Source organism: Oncorhynchus gorbuscha, linkage group LG03 (genome assembly GCF_021184085.1).
Source record: "Oncorhynchus gorbuscha isolate QuinsamMale2020 ecotype Even-year linkage group LG03, OgorEven_v1.0, whole genome shotgun sequence".
NCBI classification, from domain to species: Eukaryota; Metazoa; Chordata; class Actinopteri; order Salmoniformes; family Salmonidae; genus Oncorhynchus; species Oncorhynchus gorbuscha.
The window spans coordinates 72057329-72077349 of NC_060175.1; the positions used below are offsets into that span (position 1 = coordinate 72057329).

Consider the following 20021-nt stretch of genomic DNA (forward strand, 5'->3'; position numbering starts at 1 on the left):
CAGTTGGGCAGTTAGGTTTCTGCAAGAACCCCACCAACTAAGGCAGTTTCCTTGATGAACCCCACATCCTATGGGGTTCTTGGAAGAACCCTTTGGGGAACAGTTTAAGTTCCAAGAACCCTAAGGGTCTTCAAAGAACTTTGAGGATCTTAGAAGAACCCTTGTTGAACCTCTAATTTTTAGAGTGTGATGTTGACATTTTAATTGGGAAGAGGCTACTTTTTAGATTTATAGAAAAATCAGGGAAGGGCACAAGAAATTCGAGGGAAAACATGGAAGAAATCTCTACAAATATCCTCTGTTGGAAAGCACATCGCAAGCCTGTCATTTTCCAGGAATAGATTGACGGATAGTCTACTTAAAATTACAGCGTTTGAAGAGTGGAAATTTACGCAGTGTCTATTCCTAACTGGGAGCTGTAAAAAAAACGCACACATGGTAGCATTTACAAATGTTGATCATGGCAAATATTTAATAATATCCATAATTGTATCACTTAGACTTACTGTATTGCCAGTTCTAGATTGTTTCTGTTGGATTGTTTATTAGGGACAGGCCTTACCGACCCAATGTTTTTGTTTTGTTATTTGATTATTTCATAGTTTAGGCTAGGCTACACACAATATAGGCCGAGACTACTTTCAATGTTTAGTGTAGGCTACTTGGCCATCATTTGCCTCAAAGCAAGGTTTTGCGCTTGTTCAGTGAACGCACCATTTCTCCGAAGGGTGGCGTTTTACACCACTTTCGGCAGCCTTCCTGAAAACCGCAGGTCCCTTCACCAGTCGTATCAGCAATTCAGATTGCATGCAAATCCGAAGCGTCATTCAAAAGAATCGAGTGTGAGGGGGGTGAAGTGTAGCGCATTCCTTGAGAGAGAATCCAGCCCTTTTCTTCTCTCCCAGCCGGCTTGCAGCGAGGCAGCTCAGGTCGCGCACGCAGCAGACTCATGAGATTTGTCTGAAATTGAGAGAGCTTTGTGGTCGGTAGGGAAGTTAGGAGAAGGCTTATTCGCCTAAATAGCGAGTATTGCTGCGAAAACAATTTGTAGCCTACTTTGTGTCGCAGACAATTGATTTAGTCTGTTACCCGTTTTCGTGACCATGGTTTCACAACGGAGACCAACTCACTTGTACGGGTGGGCATTGATGATAGTCGCCGTTTTCTGTCAACGGTGTCACGGAAGTTGTCCGGAGAAAGACTTGGAGAAAAGGGAAGAGGAGGCGAACGTAGTTTTGACTGGTACCGTTGAAGAAATCATGAACATGGACCCAGTGCATAATACATACTCGTGCAAGGTAAGCCTGACTGTCCTGACTTGAGTGGATAGATTTATGTTGAGTGAGGTTGTCTACAAAGTAACGATAGTCTTGTCGAAAACGTTACAAAGTATTCAATTTCTGTTTCAGGAAGTAGGATACGTGTAAGCCTAACTCCAAAGTGACACCTGTCAAATCATAGCCTATAACATGCCATCCCACTTTTCTTACAAAGCCAACGGTGGCCATTTGAATCAGTGCATCGGTCTTGGTAGGCCTTCTCATACAGTAGTTGAACAAAACAAGTAATAACAATCTCAACCTTTTCAACAAAGTGTTAACTATTTATTACATATTTATAGGCTAATAAACCCCATTTGAAACATAAAATACTATATCTGTCTTCCTAAGGGAAGCCCAAGTGAACGGTATATATATATATATATTAAGCTATAGTGATGTACATAATTGAGCTATATATAAGGCGTTACATTTGTTGTTCTTCAGAAGCTTGTTTTTAAAATGTATTTACAGGCATGAAGTTGTATTTGACAATTGCTTTGTCATAGAGCACGACACTAAAGAGCCATATCCTATGTAGAGAGATTGGAGTAGATTAGAGGTGTCACGTATTCAGATCGGAACCACTTTACCACCAAATGAGACCAGCCCAAATGGAAACCTGTCCCATGAATATAACATGTCTTCTGTTGTGAATACGGTTATGGTTTAGCAGATACAGTCCAGGAAAGTATGTATTTATTCAACCATGGTACACTGATGTATACAATTTGTCCCTTTAAAGTTTTATTAAAACAAGTGTTTGGAAGAATAAGTGCTTGCATGCATATAAACATGAAATAACTGGAGTCCTGACTTAAATCTGTTTGTTAAACTACAATTGTTGGAAAATACTTTTGATATGAAATATATTTGCTTAAAGGTAGACTGCAAAATGACATCATCATAAACAACAGGGCAACTTTCCACTTGCATACCTCATATCCTAGTTATGGTGATGTCCCCTTGCTCAGACTACCTTTAACTTGAAGTTACAGCCTGCATGTGAGGAGCCTCAGTAAAGAGCTAAAGAGTCTATTTTCCATGGCCTTGATAAAGGTGAGGGTATGGCGGTACCTGAAAGGCAAGACCATGGTCAACGGCGAGGTTCTTCTGGACGGCGGCAACAAGGTGATGATCGGCGGCTTCGGGGACCCTGTGATATGCGACAACCAGGTTGCCACTGGCGACACGCGCATTTTCTTTGTCAACCTGGCCCCGGAGTACATGTGGCCGGCACATAGGAACGAGCTGATGCTCAACTCCAGCCTGATGAGGATTACCCTGCGTAACCTGGAGGAGGTGGAGCACTGTGTGGACGGTAAGCTGCCATTGTGTTGTCTCCTCTCTCTTTCTCTCTCTCTCTCTCTCTCTCTCTCTCTCTCTCTCTGTCTGTTTTTCAGTCTCAACAGGACGGTATGGAATAGTCGACCCCCTCTCTGTTTAGGTATCCCATATTAGGGATGCACGGACCGGTTTGAGGTTTTTCTTTACCTTAACTAATGGTATTTCAATGTTTGTTTTTTAAATGTAGTGTTGAAACTCGGAAATTATGTCAATCATCCGTTCTTACTGGCAGTAGGCCTTATATGCATTGCAAGAGCTTCAGGTGCACACATACTTTTGTGCCATGAATTTTGCCTGTGAGGCAGTGCGGGTGCCAAAGGCACCTTAGAAATCAACACAAAGTGCTGCTCGTAAGATCTGTTATTGAATCCATTGAAAATACAGTACATGGTCATAAACCAGGTTTCATTCCAACCTTTTAATGCGAGTAAAGTCCATGCTCTATAAAAAATGTCATGAAAGGCCTGATGGAAATTTTTCGGTAAACTTTCCAAGTATCGATAAAAACAATATGTTAGACAAGGTGGGATCTTTTTCTGTCGGTAAAATTAATTATGTGGAAAATGCCCGTGGAAAAGCTTTTATGTGCGAATATTGATATAATTACCATCATATTGAATTTAACTTGGAGTCACACGATGACATGTGTGGTTCTCCTACTATGACTCATCGGGAAAGCATGCAAATTATGAACTTCACAGGGTGGTGAAAGTGCAAGGTGATGAGGTTGATGCTCCTTTCCAATAAATATTAAGGGTCTTATTCTGGTGACATGATAATCGATGCTTGGCTGTCATTTGACAAGTAAAAATAATCTTGCTTTTTTCCATAATAATAATCTCATCATATAGGCTATATGTGCGCTCTAGCCAACAGCGTGCAGATAACGCTGTTGGCTAGAGTGCACATGCCAATACCAGAGTGTGCACACTCGCTATATAATGCAACATTTGTTTTGTGAGGAAACCATTTTTAGAATGTAGAATATTGGATGGAAATCTAGCTATAGAGGAGAATCATTATTCTGATGAAGGAAAAGTGACTGTTTCACAAAAATAATGTTTTACACGGTGGAAAGGATAATAAATTAGGATTTTTTTGGGGGGAGTTTGATTGTTTTATACTAAGGTTGGGCGCAATCCAGATTTTCATATTGTCATACCGTCCTTTATACGTTCCAGGATTTATGGTATTACCAGCTTAGTACACAAGGGGGCGCCAAATATACTACAAAAAAGGCCATTGGGGGTCTAACAAAATTAGCACAAATAATAGCGAATTTCCACGGCTGTTGCTAGCTAAATATGCTAACGAGCGCAAAGAATGGCAATCCAGCTCATAAAGTATACATATAGGAGCTACCGGATGCCATTTTTGGTGAGTGTGGACATTTAAAAGCGAATGTGAACCAGAGACATTGTGGAAATGAACTAAGTTTTGACACATGCTTTTCTGAAGGAAAAACAGTACTGGCACTGGAGCAGCATGTGTACATGCCTGTGAGGAGTCTGGAGTCGCTAGGGCAATAGGCTTGACTACTCAGAGAAGATGGGAGTGTAGCAGACTGGCCAAGAAGGGAGAGGAGAAAACAAGGAATTCAAAAGATAGCAGTGGCAGATGTACAGATAACTCATCCAAAGGGCTTTGACTTCTCAAACATGGCAGAAAGCTAACTCAATATGATGCCCCGTCAGCTTATTAATTCAGCCACTTACTTTGATAACTAGCAAGTTAAGCTTAGTTGTCTCGTTAACTCTCGCATAATTCTTAATTTTTCACGCAGGAAAAAAGTTCAAAGGCTAAAGAAATATCTTGCTGCTTTTTAAAAACGAAGATCCTGAAATGCTTCTTATTGTAATTGTAATTTCAGGCACATTTTGTGGTTCAGTTGCACTTCTCCATTTGGATGAGAATTCATGAACGAGCATTCAACCAGCAGACAATGCTCTGACTGATGTGTAGCTTCTTTTTTCCTGTACTTTCCTCGGTGTAGCCTGCCTGCTTTTCTCTGGTAAAATGCCATTTTTACGTGGAGCAAAATATTAGGAAATGTTGCTGGCTACATTCTTTCCATGAAAAACATTAGAAACATTATAATAAATACCTTTATTTTTCTTTGTAAGCTCTTTTACTTGTGCGGCTGTCAGCCAAATAGCGTTGCACTTCTGTTGTCGTCTGATGAAGATGTTAACTTTCAATATTTACTGAACAAAAATATAAACTCAACATGTAAAGTGTTCACCCCATGTTTCATACGCTGAAATAAAAGGTCCCAGATATTTTCCATACACACAAAAAGCTTATTTCTCTCAAATGTGCACAAATGTGTTTACATCGCTGTTAGTGAGCATTTCTCCTTTGCCGAGATAATCCATCCAACCGATAGGTGTGGCATATCAAGAAGCTGATTAAACAGCATGATCATTACACAGGTGCACCTTGTGCTGGGGACAATTAAAAGGCCAATCTAAAATGGGAAGTTTTATCACACAACACAATACCACAGATGTCTCAAATTCTGAGGGAGTGTGCAATTGGCATGCTGACTGCAGGAATGTCCACCAGAGTGATTGCCTTAGAATTGAATGTTAATTTCTCTACCATAAGCCGCCTCCAACGTTATTTTTGAGAATTTGGCAGTGCATCTAACCGGCCTCATAACCGCAGACCACGTGTAATCACGCCTGCCCAGGACCTCCATATCTGGCTTCTTCACCTGCACGATCGTCTGAGACCAGATTATTTTAAGGTTAGTCTGACAGAGTAGTACAGGGCAGTCACATTGTAAAGATAGGCATCACACTCCCTGCATCACAAGTAAATGGTATCTGAAATATCATAGCTGTAGGGTTACACCCATGACTGTCTCCCAGCACTCAGACAAATGGGGACACCTGAGTCCTCTAAGCAGGTTAGTTGTCATGGTGAAGCTGCTGCGGCCCTGCTCAGGTTAACCGTCTCTCCCTAGGAGGTGGAGGTGTCCCCTTTGATATACACCTTCAGGGACAGTAACTGACCTCCCTGAGACAACCTTTCCCCGTTGTCAGGGGGACGTTTTATGAAGTCAGAAGTAAGCTCTTAAAGTCTTTTTTACACATAACCCAGAGCTTTGAGGTATATACTGGGGACTGCGTTTCTCACACTCTTTTAGCAGTTGACAGTTATGTTCACATCTCTGTTAATGGCAAAGCCTTAGCACCAAAAAGAGACAGCCTCGCGTTTTCTAATTTTACCTTAACAGAGGCAGGAGCAGGGGGAAGCGGACGTGGAGAAGGAATGAATAGATCAGACTTGTCTGTGCTTGAGAACATGCAATCATAAAAATAGTTTTTTGAGGAGCTTCCTGAGTTTGGGGGAAAAAAAGGAGACAAGTAATCCATTTTAGCCAGCTGCAGCTCTAGATAGTGAAAAGTTCCCCAGTGCAGTGAGAGTTATTGAGAGCTGTCGCTCCTTTTGGCACTTTTTTTGTGAAGAAACCATTTGTCAGGCACTATAAGAAGACCCATACCCGTGACTAATAAGTCCTAACATCTGCCGTGACTATGCCCGTCTCTGCCCTCTTTGCCAGCAAACAAGGCTTGTTGCTGTTCGGCTTCTGCTGGCGCTTGACGATGTTGGCAGCTGGTCAAAAGTTAGAATCCAAGGCCTCCATATACAGGCCTCAAAAACGGCCAAATCATTCGTGATGGCAGGTGATTCCAATGTTCTCAGGTTGTTTGAAGTGTTTGGTTGAGTTTGGCACAAATAACATTTTATCTTTCCCGGCACGACACACTGTACTGCTGACACTTTATCTTCCCTCTTTTCTTCTTTTTCAAATTCGCTTTTCTTGTTGCGAAGAGAGGAGTTTCTTGGTTCTAGCAACTACTGTCTAGTTGCTAGATGCCTTGGGTTTGGAGAGGTTCTTAGCATGGCCAATTTAGCCGAGCAACATATTTCACATAACTGGCTTTAGAGGGCCAAGGAATATGCATTAGGAAATGCACTTGGTCCTGTTTCGTTTCAATGAAACCGTATGAAACTTTTCAAACTGTATTCAAGTGAATTTGCAGTGTATTTGTTTCATTGCTGTAGAATTATTTCACTCAGTCTTTATAGGACAAGGTTAAAACAAATCTAAGTGTACTGATTTTCAGGGGCATAATAGCGATCCACGTCTCTCTTGAGGTTAGACACATATCTGTATTTGGGTTTTGTTTGCGGGCCATATTTCACCCAAGGGAAGAGTGAGCTCTGAGGCTTCAGTCCAGGGCAACGTTTTAATTAAGACAGTCAAGTCGGATCACATCCTCTGTGTGCAGCCAACCACCATCCAGGAGACTGGGGATGTTAGTACCTTCAGACAAGACTCTACCTGTCGCTGTGCTCAGTGTACCCTCCACTCCTTTCTCCCCATTCTTGACATATCCACAGCTAGGAGAGACCCAGGAATGCCTGGCGGAGCTAGGCGGGGAGGCACATTGTCAAAAAGTGGAGGAAAAAGAGTCTCTGTGTAAGATGCATGGGAGGGAGGAGGAAGGATAAGTGAGGATGAAAGGGGAAGAGAGAGAGAGAGAGAGAGGGAGAGAGAGACCGTGAGGAAATTCTTTGTTCAGGTGTGGACTTGGAATGCTGGAGATGTGTGTTTTTCTTGGCATCTCACGGTCAGGAAGTGCGACCAATGCTCCGTGGCATAGATAGATGCCTAGAGGCATCATGTTTCGTCCTATCACTCCCCAGAGCTTTAGTGCAGAGGTACAGGCCACTTCAAAACCACGCACGGGATCACTTGGGCAATGCTTTAATCGCACTAAGAGCAGCCTTCCCCTCAACGGAGTCTTTACAAGACCTCACTAAACAACCGGCCACAGAGTTTCTAAACCCAGAGGCGCAACATCGCGAGACTTCGGGGGAATTCTTGCGAAGCAAACCAAGCAGACCAGGCCGGGGTTTGGGGTTTGAGAAGCCAATGAGAGAAGTGAAACATTCTTCCTTAGTTGTTTATTTTCTCGACTTATAAAGACACAACTTAGATTCGGGGCCAATGTCTTAAGTAGTTGAACATGTTATTACTCCAACGTCGTGAAAGTGACAAACTGACACGTTTTCATTTTCGTCCAAAACAACTTTATATCAAAGGTGTGCCTTTGATTCGATGGCCTGCACATCAAACGACCGTTTAGACCTGATGACGTGTTTCTGCGCATGAGCTTAGCTAGCCAACGTCGCCAAGACATCGCCTACAAGCGTGATCAGGGATTTCTATTGGAGAAGCAGTTTCTGCCTATCTTCATGCTGTGCTGTCTTTGACCCGGCACTCTAAAAACACAGCTCCACATTTGTCGCCGTTCAAAGCGAGCTGGCCCGCTCCCAACGTGTTATCTCTGTTCACACGGCTCTCAAAGGCAATTCAGAGACTAAACGAAGACCTGAAAACGGGGCAAATGCACCACTTCTGACTGGGACACACGTCCCCTTCACACTGTTGACGTTTACCTTGCAGAAGCGGATAAGCAAAGCCTACATCTTCCTCTCCCTATGTTTGCACCTCGAGCGACAACTATTCAGTGAAATGTTAGCATATTCAATTGTTCCCCGCGCACCGAGTTGTCAGATAATGTGTCAAAATCAAGCAGAGCCATTTGCATGGCTTTGGAAAAACACAATGAGACTGCTGTCTGAAATTGTATGGAGGGATACAAGATTTAACCGAATGCCTGAGGGCTTCATTTTCTGAGAATTGAGAAAATGTGAATTGTTACTGTTTGTTGTCATTTGTTTTTTTTCTCTCCCTCTGCTGTGTTACTGACAGAGGGGAGAGAGAGGGATGAGAGAGAGAGAGCGAAACCGTGAGGGGAAAGGACATGGACGGAGGGGAGGGGAGGGAGAGGAAGCCCACTTGATGGAGAGGTGTTGAGCGTACAGGGAGATGCTATCTGTCCCAGTCTGTTTATCAGCTGCTTTTGTTTCAACTTCACTTGATGCCAGTAACGTCATTCCTTCAAGGCTCTGTCAGGGGAGAACAACAAAGGGCTGTTTCTTCTTCTCTTTTTATTTTCTTGTTCCATCCTCTTCTCGCTCTCTCAAGGAGGTGACATGCCAGTCAATGGCCACACGGGTGATGCTGTGATGCTGCTTCTGGTCAGTGTGACGTTCCGTCCACCCGTACTAATATAAGTGCTCTGCTCAGTTAAATATCTGCTAGGCGTCTGCCCGGAATTGTCGGTGGATCCCTAGTTCTCTATTGTCAGTGTGTAGTCACGTAAAGCTTGTCTAATATGTGTATGGCGTTAAGGGCTGAGCAGTATGGGGTTAGTTTGCTAAGCCTGGAGTGCGATGGGGTTCCTGATTTGCCGGCAGGTGGTCTGACTTAATGACGGGCCTGTAGACAGTCCTGTGGAATGCTCCTCTGGGTGGGTGGGATGTGGGATGACTGTTTAAGGCCTCTACATCTCATTCTCCCTACCTTCACCCCCCTTAGCATTCCTTCAGCAAGCCCCCCCCCCCACTAGATCTGCTAAGGTAATGAATAACTGATATGAAATTGAGGGGTTGAACATCTCTTTGTTTGTTCATTTGGTCTTTACAAGGAGCAAGCATTTGTGATGTTCACATGCAGGGCTCATCTTTACTAAATGAAGTTAAGTTGGATCCCTGTTGAGTGAGTCCCAATTTTTAAGGACAATGCCAGTCTTGTCGCATCTAGTGCCAGATTTGTTTATTTTGAGATGGTCTGGATTATTTTGTCTGTGAGGTCAGTTCTTAGCTACGGTTAATCAGTGACTCTCAGGAATGCTTGCCCCATTTCTAATTCAGTGTTAATAGAAAACAAATAGTTAACAATACCAGAGTAGACCACCAATCACCACTTTTACATTTACATTTAAGTCATTTAGCAGACGCTCTTATATATTCTTCCTTATTCTGCACAGATTAGAAGCCCTGTTTTATGTCATGATAGCTATGTAGGTTTTTATCTATGTCCCAAAGAGGAGGCGTAGGGGGCATTTGACAAACCGAAAGAAGTGTGAGAGAGTAGTCCTAGACCCAGACAGTCCCACCCAGAAGACTGAGAGAGCAGTGAGGTCTTGTGGTCTTGTGCCTTTCTTTATCCCAATCTACTGGCCATACAAGCTCCCCTTTGTGTTCAGAGAGTCATGGGAAGTCATGTACCCGAGCAGGGTGACTCGAAAGATTGGACTTTTCTCAGGATACTTCGATGTCTGTGGGTTTGCGTCCCTGGGTGTGTGCGCCTGTGCGTGTCTGTATGTGCATATAACAGCGTTGTAGTACTCGAGACCGGACTTTTGTACTTGGTCTTGACTTGGTCTCGGATAGTGAGGTCTCGTCATTTCTTCCCGAAGCCAGCGGAGTAAAAAAACTCCATCATCAGCTTCTATTCAGTCAGCGTATATAAACGCCTTTCCAGCCAAATATATACTCTCCTTTCTTGAAACATTAATATCTTAACAGCCTTTATATCTATTATAGACAGGTTAGTACAGTGGTGAACCTATAGGCCTTCAGTGTGTGACAGGTTAGTACAGTGGTGAACCTATAGGCCTTCAGTGTGTGACAGGTTAGTACAGTGGTGAACCTATAGGTCTTCAGTGTGTGACAGGTTAGTACAGTGGTGAACCTATAGGTCTTCAGTGTGTAACAGGTTAGTAGAGTGGGGAACCTATAGGTCTTCAGTGTGTGACAGGTTAGTACAGTGGTGAACCTATAGGTCTTCAGTGTGTGACAGGTTAGTAGAGTGGTGAACCTATAGGTCTTCAGTGTGTAACAGGTTAGTAGAGTGGGGAACCTATAGGTATTCAGTGTGTGACAGGTTAGTACAGTGGTGAACCTATAGGCCTTCAGTGTGTGACAGGTTAGTACAGTGGTGAACCTATAGGTCTTCAGTGTGTGACAGGTTAGTACAGTGGTGAACCTATAGGCCTTCAGTGGTGAACCTATAGGCCTTCAGTGGTGAACCTATAGGCCTTCAGTGGTGAACCTATAGGCCTTCAGTGTGTGACAGGTTAGTACAGTGGTGAACCTATAGGCCTTCAGTGTGTGACAGGTTAGTACAGTGGTGAACCTATAGGCCTTCAGTGGTGAACCTATAGGCCTTCAGTGGTGAACCTATAGGCCTTCAGTGGTGAACCTATAGGCCTTCAGTGGCGAACCAATAGGCCTTCAGTGGTGAACCTATAGGCCTTCAGTGGTGAACCTATAGGCCTTCAGTGGCGAACCAATAGGCCTTCAGTGGCGAACCAATAGGCCTTCAGTGGTGAACCTATAGGCCTTCAGTGGTGAACCTATAGGTCTTCAGTTTGTGACAGGTTAGTACAGTGGTGAACCTATAGGTCTTCAGTGTGTAACAGGTTAGTAGAGTGGTGAACCTATAGGCCTTCAGTGGCGAACCAATAGGCCTTCAGTGGTGAACCTATAGGCCTTCAGTGGTGAACCAATAGGCCTTCAGTGGTGAACCTATAGGCCTTCAGTTTGTGACAGGTTAGTAGAGTGGTGAACCTATCGGTCTTCAGTGTGTAACAGGTTAGTAGAGTGGTGAACCTATAGGTCCTCAGTGTGTGACAGGTTAGAGTGGTGAACCTATAGGTCTTCAGTGTGTGACAGGTTAGTAGAGTGGTGAACCTATAGGTCTTCAGTGTGTGACAGGTTAGTAGAGTGGTGAACCTATAGGCCTTCAGTGGTGAACCTATAGGCCTTCAGTGGTGAACCAATAGGCCTTCAGTGGTGAACCTATAGGCCTTCAGTTTGTGACAGGTTAGTAGAGTGGTGAACCTATAGGTCTTCAGTGTGACAGGTCGGTAGAGTGGTGAACCTATAGGTTTTCAGTGTGACAGGTTAGTAGAGTGGGGAACCTATAGGTCTTCAGTGTGTGACAGGTTAGTAGAGTGGTGAACCTATAGGTCTTCAGTGTGTAACAGGTTAGTAGAGTGGTGAACCTATAGGTCTTCAGTGGTGAACCTATAGGTCCTCAGTGTGTGACAGGTTAGTAGAGTGGTGAACCTATAGGTCTTCAGTGTGTGACAGGTTAGTAGAGTGGTGAACCTATAGGTCTTCAGTGTGTGACAGGTTAGTAGAGTGGTGAACCTATAGGCCTTCAGTGGCGAACCAATAGGCCTTCAGTGGCGAACCTATAGGCCTTCAGTCGTGAACCTATAGGCCTTCAGTGGTGAACCTATAGGCCTTCAGTGGTGAACCTATAGGCCTTCAGTTTGTGACAGGTTAGTAGAGTGGTGAACCTATAGGTCTTCAGTTTGTGACAGGTTAGTAGAGTGGTGAACCTATAGGTCTTCAGTGTGTAACAGGTTAGTAGAGTGGTGAACCTATAGGTCTTCAGTGTGTGACAGGTTAGTAGAGTGGTGAACCTATAGGTCTTCAGTGTGTGACAGGTTAGTAGAGTGGTGAACCTATAGGCCTTCAGTGGCGAACCAATAGGCCTTCAGTGGCGAACCTATAGGCCTTCAGTGGTGAACCTATAGGCCTTCAGTGGTGAACCTATAGGCCTTCAGTTTGTGACAGGTTAGTAGAGTGGTGAACCTATAGGTCTTCAGTTTGTGACAGGTTAGTAGAGTGGTGAACCTATAGGCCTTCAGTGGTGAACCTATAGGCCTTCAGTTTGTGACAGGTTAGTAGAGTGGTGAACCTATAGGTCTTCAGTTTGTGACAGGTTAGTAGAGTGGTGAACCTATAGGTCTTCAGTGGTGAACCTATAGGCCTTCAGTGTGTGACAGGTTAGTAGAGTGGTGAACCTATAGGTCTTCAGTGTGTAACAGGTTAGTAGAGTGGTGAACCTATAGGTCTTCAGTGTGTAACAGGTTAGTAGAGTGGTGAACCTATAGGTCTTCAGTGTGTGACAGGTTAGTAGAGTGGTGAACCTATAGGTCTTCAGTGTGTGACAGGTTAGTAGAGTGGTGAACCTATAGGTCTTCAGTGTGTAACAGGTTAGTAGAGTGGTGAACCTATAGGTCTTCAGTGTGTGACAGGTTAGTACAGTGGTGAACCTATAGGTCTTCAGTGTGTAACAGGTTAGTAGAGTGGTGAACCTATAGGTCTTCAGTGTGACAGGTTAGTAGAGTGGGGAACCTATATGTCTTCAGTGTGTGACAGGTTAGTAGAGTGGTGAACCTATAGGTCTTCAGTGTGTGACAGGTTAGTAGAGTGGTGAACCTATAGGCCTTCAGTGGTGAACCTATAGGCCTTCAGTGGTGAACCTATAGGCCTTCGGTGGTGAACCTATAGGCCTTCAGTTTGTGACAGGTTAGTAGAGTGGTGAACCTATAGGTCTTCAGTGTGTAACAGGTTAGTAGAGTGGTGAACCTATAGGCCTTCAGTGGTGAACCTATAGGCCTTCAGTTTGTGACAGGTTAGTAGAGTGGTGAACCTATAGGTCTTCAGTGTGTAACAGGTTAGTAGAGTGGTGAACCTATAGGTCTTCAGTGGTGAACCTATAGGCCTTCAGTGGTGAACCTATAGGCCTTCAGTTTGTGACAGGTTAGTAGAGTGGTGAACCTATAGGTCTTCAGTGGTGAACCTATAGGCCTTCAGTGTGTGACAGGTTAGTACAGTGGTGAACCTATAGGTCTTCAGTGTGTGACAGGTTAGTACAGTGGTGAACCTATAGGTCTTCAGTGTGTGACAGGTTAGTAGAGTGGTGAACCTATAGGTCTTCAGTGTGTGACAGGTTAGTACAGTGGTGAACCTATAGGTCTTCAGTGTGTGACAGGTTAGTAGAGTGGTGAACCTATAGGTCTTCAGTGTGTAACAGGTTAGTAGAGTGGTGAACCTATAGGCCTTCAGTGGCGAACCAATAGTCCTTCAGTGGTGAACCTATAGGCCTTCAGTGGTGAACCAATAGGCCTTCAGTGGTGAACCTATAGGCCTTCAGTTTGTGACAGGTTAGTAGAGTGGTGAACCTATCGGTCTTCAGTGTGTAACAGGTTAGTAGAGTGGTGAACCTATAGGTTTTCAGTGTGACAGGTTAGTAGAGTGGGGAACCTATAGGTCTTCAGTGTGTGACAGGTTAGTAGAGTGGTGAACCAATAGGCCTTCAGTGGTGAACCTATAGGCCTTCAGTTTGTGACAGGTTAGTAGAGTGGTGAACCTATCGGTCTTCAGTGTGTAACAGGTTAGTAGAGTGGTGAACCTATAGGTTTTCAGTGTGACAGGTTAGTAGAGTGGGGAACCTATAGGTCTTCAGTGTGTGACAGGTTAGTAGAGTGGTGAACCTATAGGTCTTCAGTGTGTAACAGGTTAGTAGAGTGGTGAACCTATAGGCCTTCAGTGGCGAACCAATAGTCCTTCAGTGGTGAACCTATAGGCCTTCAGTGGTGAACCAATAGGCCTTCAGTGGTGAACCTATAGGCCTTCAGTTTGTGACAGGTTAGTAGAGTGGTGAACCTATCGGTCTTCAGTGTGTAACAGGTTAGTAGAGTGGTGAACCTATAGGTTTTCAGTGTGACAGGTTAGTAGAGTGGGGAACCTATAGGTCTTCAGTGTGTGACAGGTTAGTAGAGTGGTGAACCAATAGGCCTTCAGTGGTGAACCTATAGGCCTTCAGTTTGTGACAGGTTAGTAGAGTGGTGAACCTATCGGTCTTCAGTGTGTAACAGGTTAGTAGAGTGGTGAACCTATAGGTTTTCAGTGTGACAGGTTAGTAGAGTGGGGAACCTATAGGTCTTCAGTGTGTGACAGGTTAGTAGAGTGGTGAACCTATAGGTCTTCAGTGTGTAACAGGTTAGTAGAGTGGTGAACCTATAGGCCTTCAGTGGTGAACCTATAGGCCTTCAGTGGCGAACCAATAGGCCTTCAGTGGTGAACCTATAGGTCTTCAGTGTGTAACAGGTTAGTAGAGTGGTGAACCTATAGGCCTTCAGTGGTGAACCTATAGGCCTTCAGTGGCGAACCTATAGGCCTTCAGTGGTGAACCTATAGGCCTTCAGTGGTGAACCTATAGGCCTTCAGTGGTGAACCTATAGGCCTTCAGTGGTGAACCTATAGGCCTTCAGTGGTGAACCTATAGGCCTTCAGTTTGTGACAGGTTAATAGAGTGGTGAACCTATAGGTCTTCAGTTTGTGACAGGTTAGTAGAGTGGTGAACCTATAGGTCTTCAGTGGTGAACCTATAGGCCTTCAGTGTGTGACAGGTTAGTAGAGTGGTGAACCTATAGGTATTCAGTGTGTGACAGGTTAGTAGAGTGGTGAACCTATAGGTCTTCAGTGTGTGACAGGTTAGTAGAGTGGTGAACCTATAGGTCTTCAGTGTGTAACAGGTTAGTAGAGTGGTGAACCTATAGGTCTTCAGTGTGTGACAGGTTAGTAGAGTGGTGAACCTATAGGTCTTCAGTGTGACAGGTTAGTAGAGTGGGGAACCTATAGGTCTTCAGTGTGTGACAGGTTAGTAGAGTGGTGAACCTATAGGTCTTCAGTGTGTAACAGGTTAGTAGAGTGGTGAACCTATAGGCCTTCAGTGGTGAACCTATAGGCCTTCAGTGGTGAACCTATAGGCCTTCAGTTTGTGACAGGTTAGTAGAGTGGTGAACCTATAGGTCTTCAGTGTGTGACAGGTTAGTACAGTGGTGAACCTATAGGTCTTCAGTGTGTGACAGGTTAGTAGAGTGGTGAACCTATAGGTCTTCAGTGTGTGACAGGTTAGTAGAGTGGTGAACCTATAGGTCTTCAGTGTGTAACAGGTTAGTAGAGTGGGGAACCTATAGGTCTTCAGTGTGTGACAGGTTAGTAGAGTGGTGAACCTATAGGTCTTCAGTGTGTAACAGGTTAGTAGAGTGGTGAACCTATAGGTCTTCAGTGTGTGACAGGTTAGTAGAGTGGTGAACCTATAGGTCTTCAGTGTGTGACAGGTTAGTAGAGTGGTGAACCTATAGGTCTTCAGTGTGTAACAGGTTAGTAGAGTGGTGAACCTATAGGCCTTCAGTGGTGAACCTATAGGCCTTCAGTGGTGAACCTATAGGTCTTCAGTTTGTGACAGGTTAGTACAGTGGTGAACCTATAGGTCTTCAGTGTGTGACAGTGGTGAACCTATAGGTCTTCAGTGGTGAACCTATAGGCCTTCAGTGGTGAACCTATAGGTCTTCAGTGGTGAACCTATAGGTCTTCAGTGTATGACAGGTTAGTACAGTGGTGAACCTATAGGTCTTCAGTGTGACAGGTTAGTACAGTGGTGAACCTATAGGTCTTCAGTGTGTGACAGTGGTGAACCTATAGGTTTTCAGTGTGACAGGTTAGTAGAGTGGGGAACCTATAGGTCTTCAGTGTGTGACAGGTTAGTAGAGTGGTGAACCTATAGGTCTTCAGTGTGTGACAGGTTAGTAGAGTGGTGAACCTATAGGTCTTCAGTGGTGAACCTATAGGCCTTCAGTGGTGAACCTATAGGCCTTCAGTGGTGAACCTATAGGTCTTCAGTGTGTGACAGGTTAGTAGAGTGGTGAACCTATAGGTCTTCAGTGTGTGACAGGTTAGTACAGTGGTGAACCTATAGGTCTTCAGTGTGACAGGTTAGTACAGTGGTGAACCTATAGGTCTTCAGTGTGACAGGTTAGTACAGTGGTGAACCTATAGGTCTTCAGTGTGTGACAGTGGTGAACCTATAGGTTTTCAGTGTGACAGGTTAGTAGAGTGGGGAACCTATAGGTCTTCAGTGTGTGACAGGTTAGTAGAGTGGTGAACCTATAGGTCTTCAGTGTGTGACAGGTTAGTAGAGTGGTGAACCTATAGGTCTTCAGTGTGTGACAGGTTAGTAGAGTGGTGAACCTATAGGTCTTCAGTGGTGAACCTATAGGCCTTCAGTTTGTGACAGGTTAGTACAGTGGTGAACCTATAGGTCTTCAGTGTGTAACAGGTTAGTAGAGTGGTGAACCTATAGGCCTTCAGTGGTGAACCTATAGGCCTTCAGTGGTGAACCTATAGGCCTTCAGTTTGTGACAGGTTAGTACAGTGGTGAACCTATAGGTCTTCAGTGTGACAGGTTAGTAGAGTGGTGAACCTATAGGCCTTCAGTGGTGAACCTATAGGTCTTCAGTGTGTGACAGGTTAGTAGAGTGGTGAACCTATAGGTCTTCAGTGTGTGACAGGTTAGTACAGTGGTGAACCTATAGGTCTTCAGTGTGTGACAGGTTAGTACAGTGGTGAACCTATAGGTCTTCAGTGTGTGACAGGTTAGTAGAGTGGTGAACCTATAGGTCTTCAGTGTGTGACAGGTTAGTAGAGTGGTGAACCTATAGGTCTTCAGTGTGTGACAGGTTAGTACAGTGGTGAACCTATAGGTCTTCAGTGTGTGACAGGTTAGTAGAGTGGTGAACCTATAGGTCTTCAGTGTGTGACAGTGGTGAACCTATATGTCTTCAGTTTGTGACAGGTTAGTACAGTGGTGAACCTATAGGTCTTCAGTGTGTGACAGGTTAGTACAGTGGTGAACCTATAGGTCTTCAGTGTGTGACAGGTTAGTACAGTGGTGAACCTATAGGTCTTCAGTGTGTGACAGGTTAGTACAGTGGTGAACCTATAGGTCTTCAGTGTGTGACAGGTTAGTAGAGTGGTGAACCTATAGGTCTTCAGTTTGTGACAGGTTAGTAGAGTGGTGAACCTATAGGTCTTCAGTGTGTGACAGGTTCATGATTCTGAAAGGACGGCAACCGTAATACCAGTGCACGCACATAGGAGAGTGCACTTTCTGTAAAACACAAAGGGCCAGTTGTTTGGTGTAATGAAGGCTATACGCCGGTTTAAGCCGTATACCCACTTTGTTTTCAGTGGGCACGGCTTATACTCACTTCTTAATCCCTCCTGATGCGTATCAATGTAGTGTAGTGGAGGTATACGGCTCAATTATGAAGAACAATAGAGAAATCATGCTAAGTAGCCTACACAATTGCAAAGCACAGTGAAATATATTCATTTGTGCATCACACACACAGCCTTGTTTCAGTGGAATATCATCTGCAGGCGGCAAGAGTGTGCAGCTCTCAACTGGTGTTAGCATGGTGCAGCTCTCAACTGGTTTTAGCATGGTGCAGCTCTCAACTGGTTTTAGCATGGTGCAGCTCTCAACTGGTTTTAGCATGGTGCAGCTCTCAACTGGTGTTAGCATGGTGCAGCTCTCAACTGGTTTTAGCATGGTGCAGCTCTCAACTGGTGTTAGCATGGTGCAGCTCTCAACTGGTTTTAGCATGGTGCAGCTCTCAACTGGTGTTAGCATGGTGCAGCTCTCAACTGGTTTTAGCATGGTGCAGCTCTCAACTGGTTTTAGCATGGTGCAGCTCTCAACTGGTTTTAGCATGGTGCAGCTCTCAACTGGTGTTAGCATGGTGCAGCTCTCAACTGGTGTTAGCATGGTGCAGCTCTCAACTGGTTTTAGCATGGTGCAGCTCTCAACTGGTGTTAGCATGGTGCAGCTCTCAACTGGTGTTAGCATGGTGCAGCTCTCAACTGGTTTTAGCATGGTGCAGCTCTCAACTGGTGTTAGCATGGTGCAGCTCTCAACTGGTGTTAGCATGGTGCAGCTCTCAACTGGTTTTAGCATGGTGCAGCTCTCAACTGGTGTTAGCATGGTGCAGCTCTCAACTGGTGTTAGCATGGTGCAGCTCTCAACTGGTTTTAGCATGGTGCAGCTCTCAACTAGTTTTAGCATGGTGCAGCTCTCAACTGGTGTTAGCATGGTGCAGCTCTCAACTGGTTTTAGCATGGTGCAGCTCTCAACTGGTTTTAGCATGGTGCAGCTCTCAACTGGTTTTAGCATGGTGCAGCTCTCAACTGGTTTTAGCATGGTGCAGCTCTCAACTGGTTTTAGCATGGTGCAGCTCACAGAAGAATGACATCGGTAGCTGGTAGGGTAGGAAAGACTTTCAATGTATACAGTGCCTTGCGAAAGTATTCGGCCCCCTTGAACTTTGCGACCTTTTGCCACATTTCAGGCTTCAAACATAAAGATATAAAACTGTATTTTTTGTGAAGAATCAACAACAAGTGGGACACAATCATGAAGTGGAACGACATTTATTGGATATTTCAAACTTTTTTAACAAATCAAAAACTGAAAAATTGGGCATGCAAAATTATTCAGCCCCCTTAAGTAATAATAATAATAATATATGCCATTTAGCAGACGCTTTTATCCAAAGCGACTTACAGTCATGTGTGCATACATTCTACGTATGGGTGGTCCCGGGGATCGAACCCACTACCCTGGCGTTACAAGCGCCACGCTCTACCAACTGAGCTACAGAAGTAAATACTTTGTAGCACCACCTTTTGCTGCGAATACAGCTGTAAGTCGCTTGGGGTATGTCTCTATCAGTTTTGCACATCGAGAGACTGAAATATTTTTCCATTCCTCCTTGCAAAACAGCTCGAGCTCAGTGAGGTTGGATGGAGAGCATTTGTGAACAGAAGTTTTCAGTTCTTTCCACAGATTCTCGATTGGATTCAGGTCTGGACTTTGACTTGGCCATTCTAACACCTGGATATGTTTATTTTTTAACCATTCCATTGTAGATTTTGCTTTATGTTTTGGATCATTGTCTTGTTGGAAGACAAATATCCGTCCCAGTCTCAAGTCTTTTGCAGACTCCATCAGGTTTTCTTCCAGAATGGTCCTGTATTTGGCTCCATCCATCTTCCCATCAATTTTAACCATCTTCCCTGTCCCTGCTGAAGAAAAGCAGGCCCAAACTATGATGCTGCCACCACCATGTTTGACAGTGGGGATGGTGTGTTCAGGGTGATGAGCTGTGTTGCTTTTATGCCAAACATAACGTTTTGCATTGTTGCCAAAAAGTTCAATTTTGGTTTCATCTGACCAGAGCACCTTCTTCCACATGTTTGGTGTGTCTCCCAGGTGGCTTGTGGCAAACTTTAAACAACACTTTTTATGGATATCTTTAAGAAATGGCTTTCTTCTTGCCACTCTTCCATAAAGGCCAGATTTGTGCAATATACGGCTGATTGTTGTCCTATGGACAGAGTCTCCCACCTCAGCTGTAGATCTCTGCAGTTCATCCAGAGTGATCATGGGCCTCTTGGCTGCATCTCTGATCAGTCTTCTCCTTGTATGAGCTGAAAGTTTAGAGGGACGGCCAGGTCTTGGTAGATTTGCAGTGGTCTGATACTCCTTCCATTTTAATATTATCGCTTGCACAGTGCTCCTTGGGATGTTTAAAGCTTGGGAAATCTTTTTGTATCCAAATCCGGCTTTAAACTTCTTCACAACAGTATCTCGGACTTGCCTGGTGTGTTCCTTGTTCCTCATGATGCTCTCTGCGATTTTAACGGACCTCTGAGACTATCACAGTGTAGGTGCATTTATATGGAGACTTGATTACACACAGGTGGATTGTATTGATCATCATT

The 20021-nt window shown here is 44.4% G+C and overlaps 1 protein-coding gene across 1 annotated transcript in view; it reads left to right on the forward strand.

Annotated features, from left to right (window-relative positions):
• The first annotated feature begins 831 nt into the window (after positions 1-831).
• Positions 832-20021, forward strand: part of LOC124031853 (agrin-like) — a 298853-nt gene continuing 279663 nt past the window's right edge. Inside the window, 2 exon segments of the mRNA XM_046343616.1 lie at positions 832-1298; positions 2379-2640. Of these exon segments, the coding sequence (XP_046199572.1) occupies positions 1149-1298; positions 2379-2640 (412 nt within the window). The 5' untranslated portion in view covers positions 832-1148.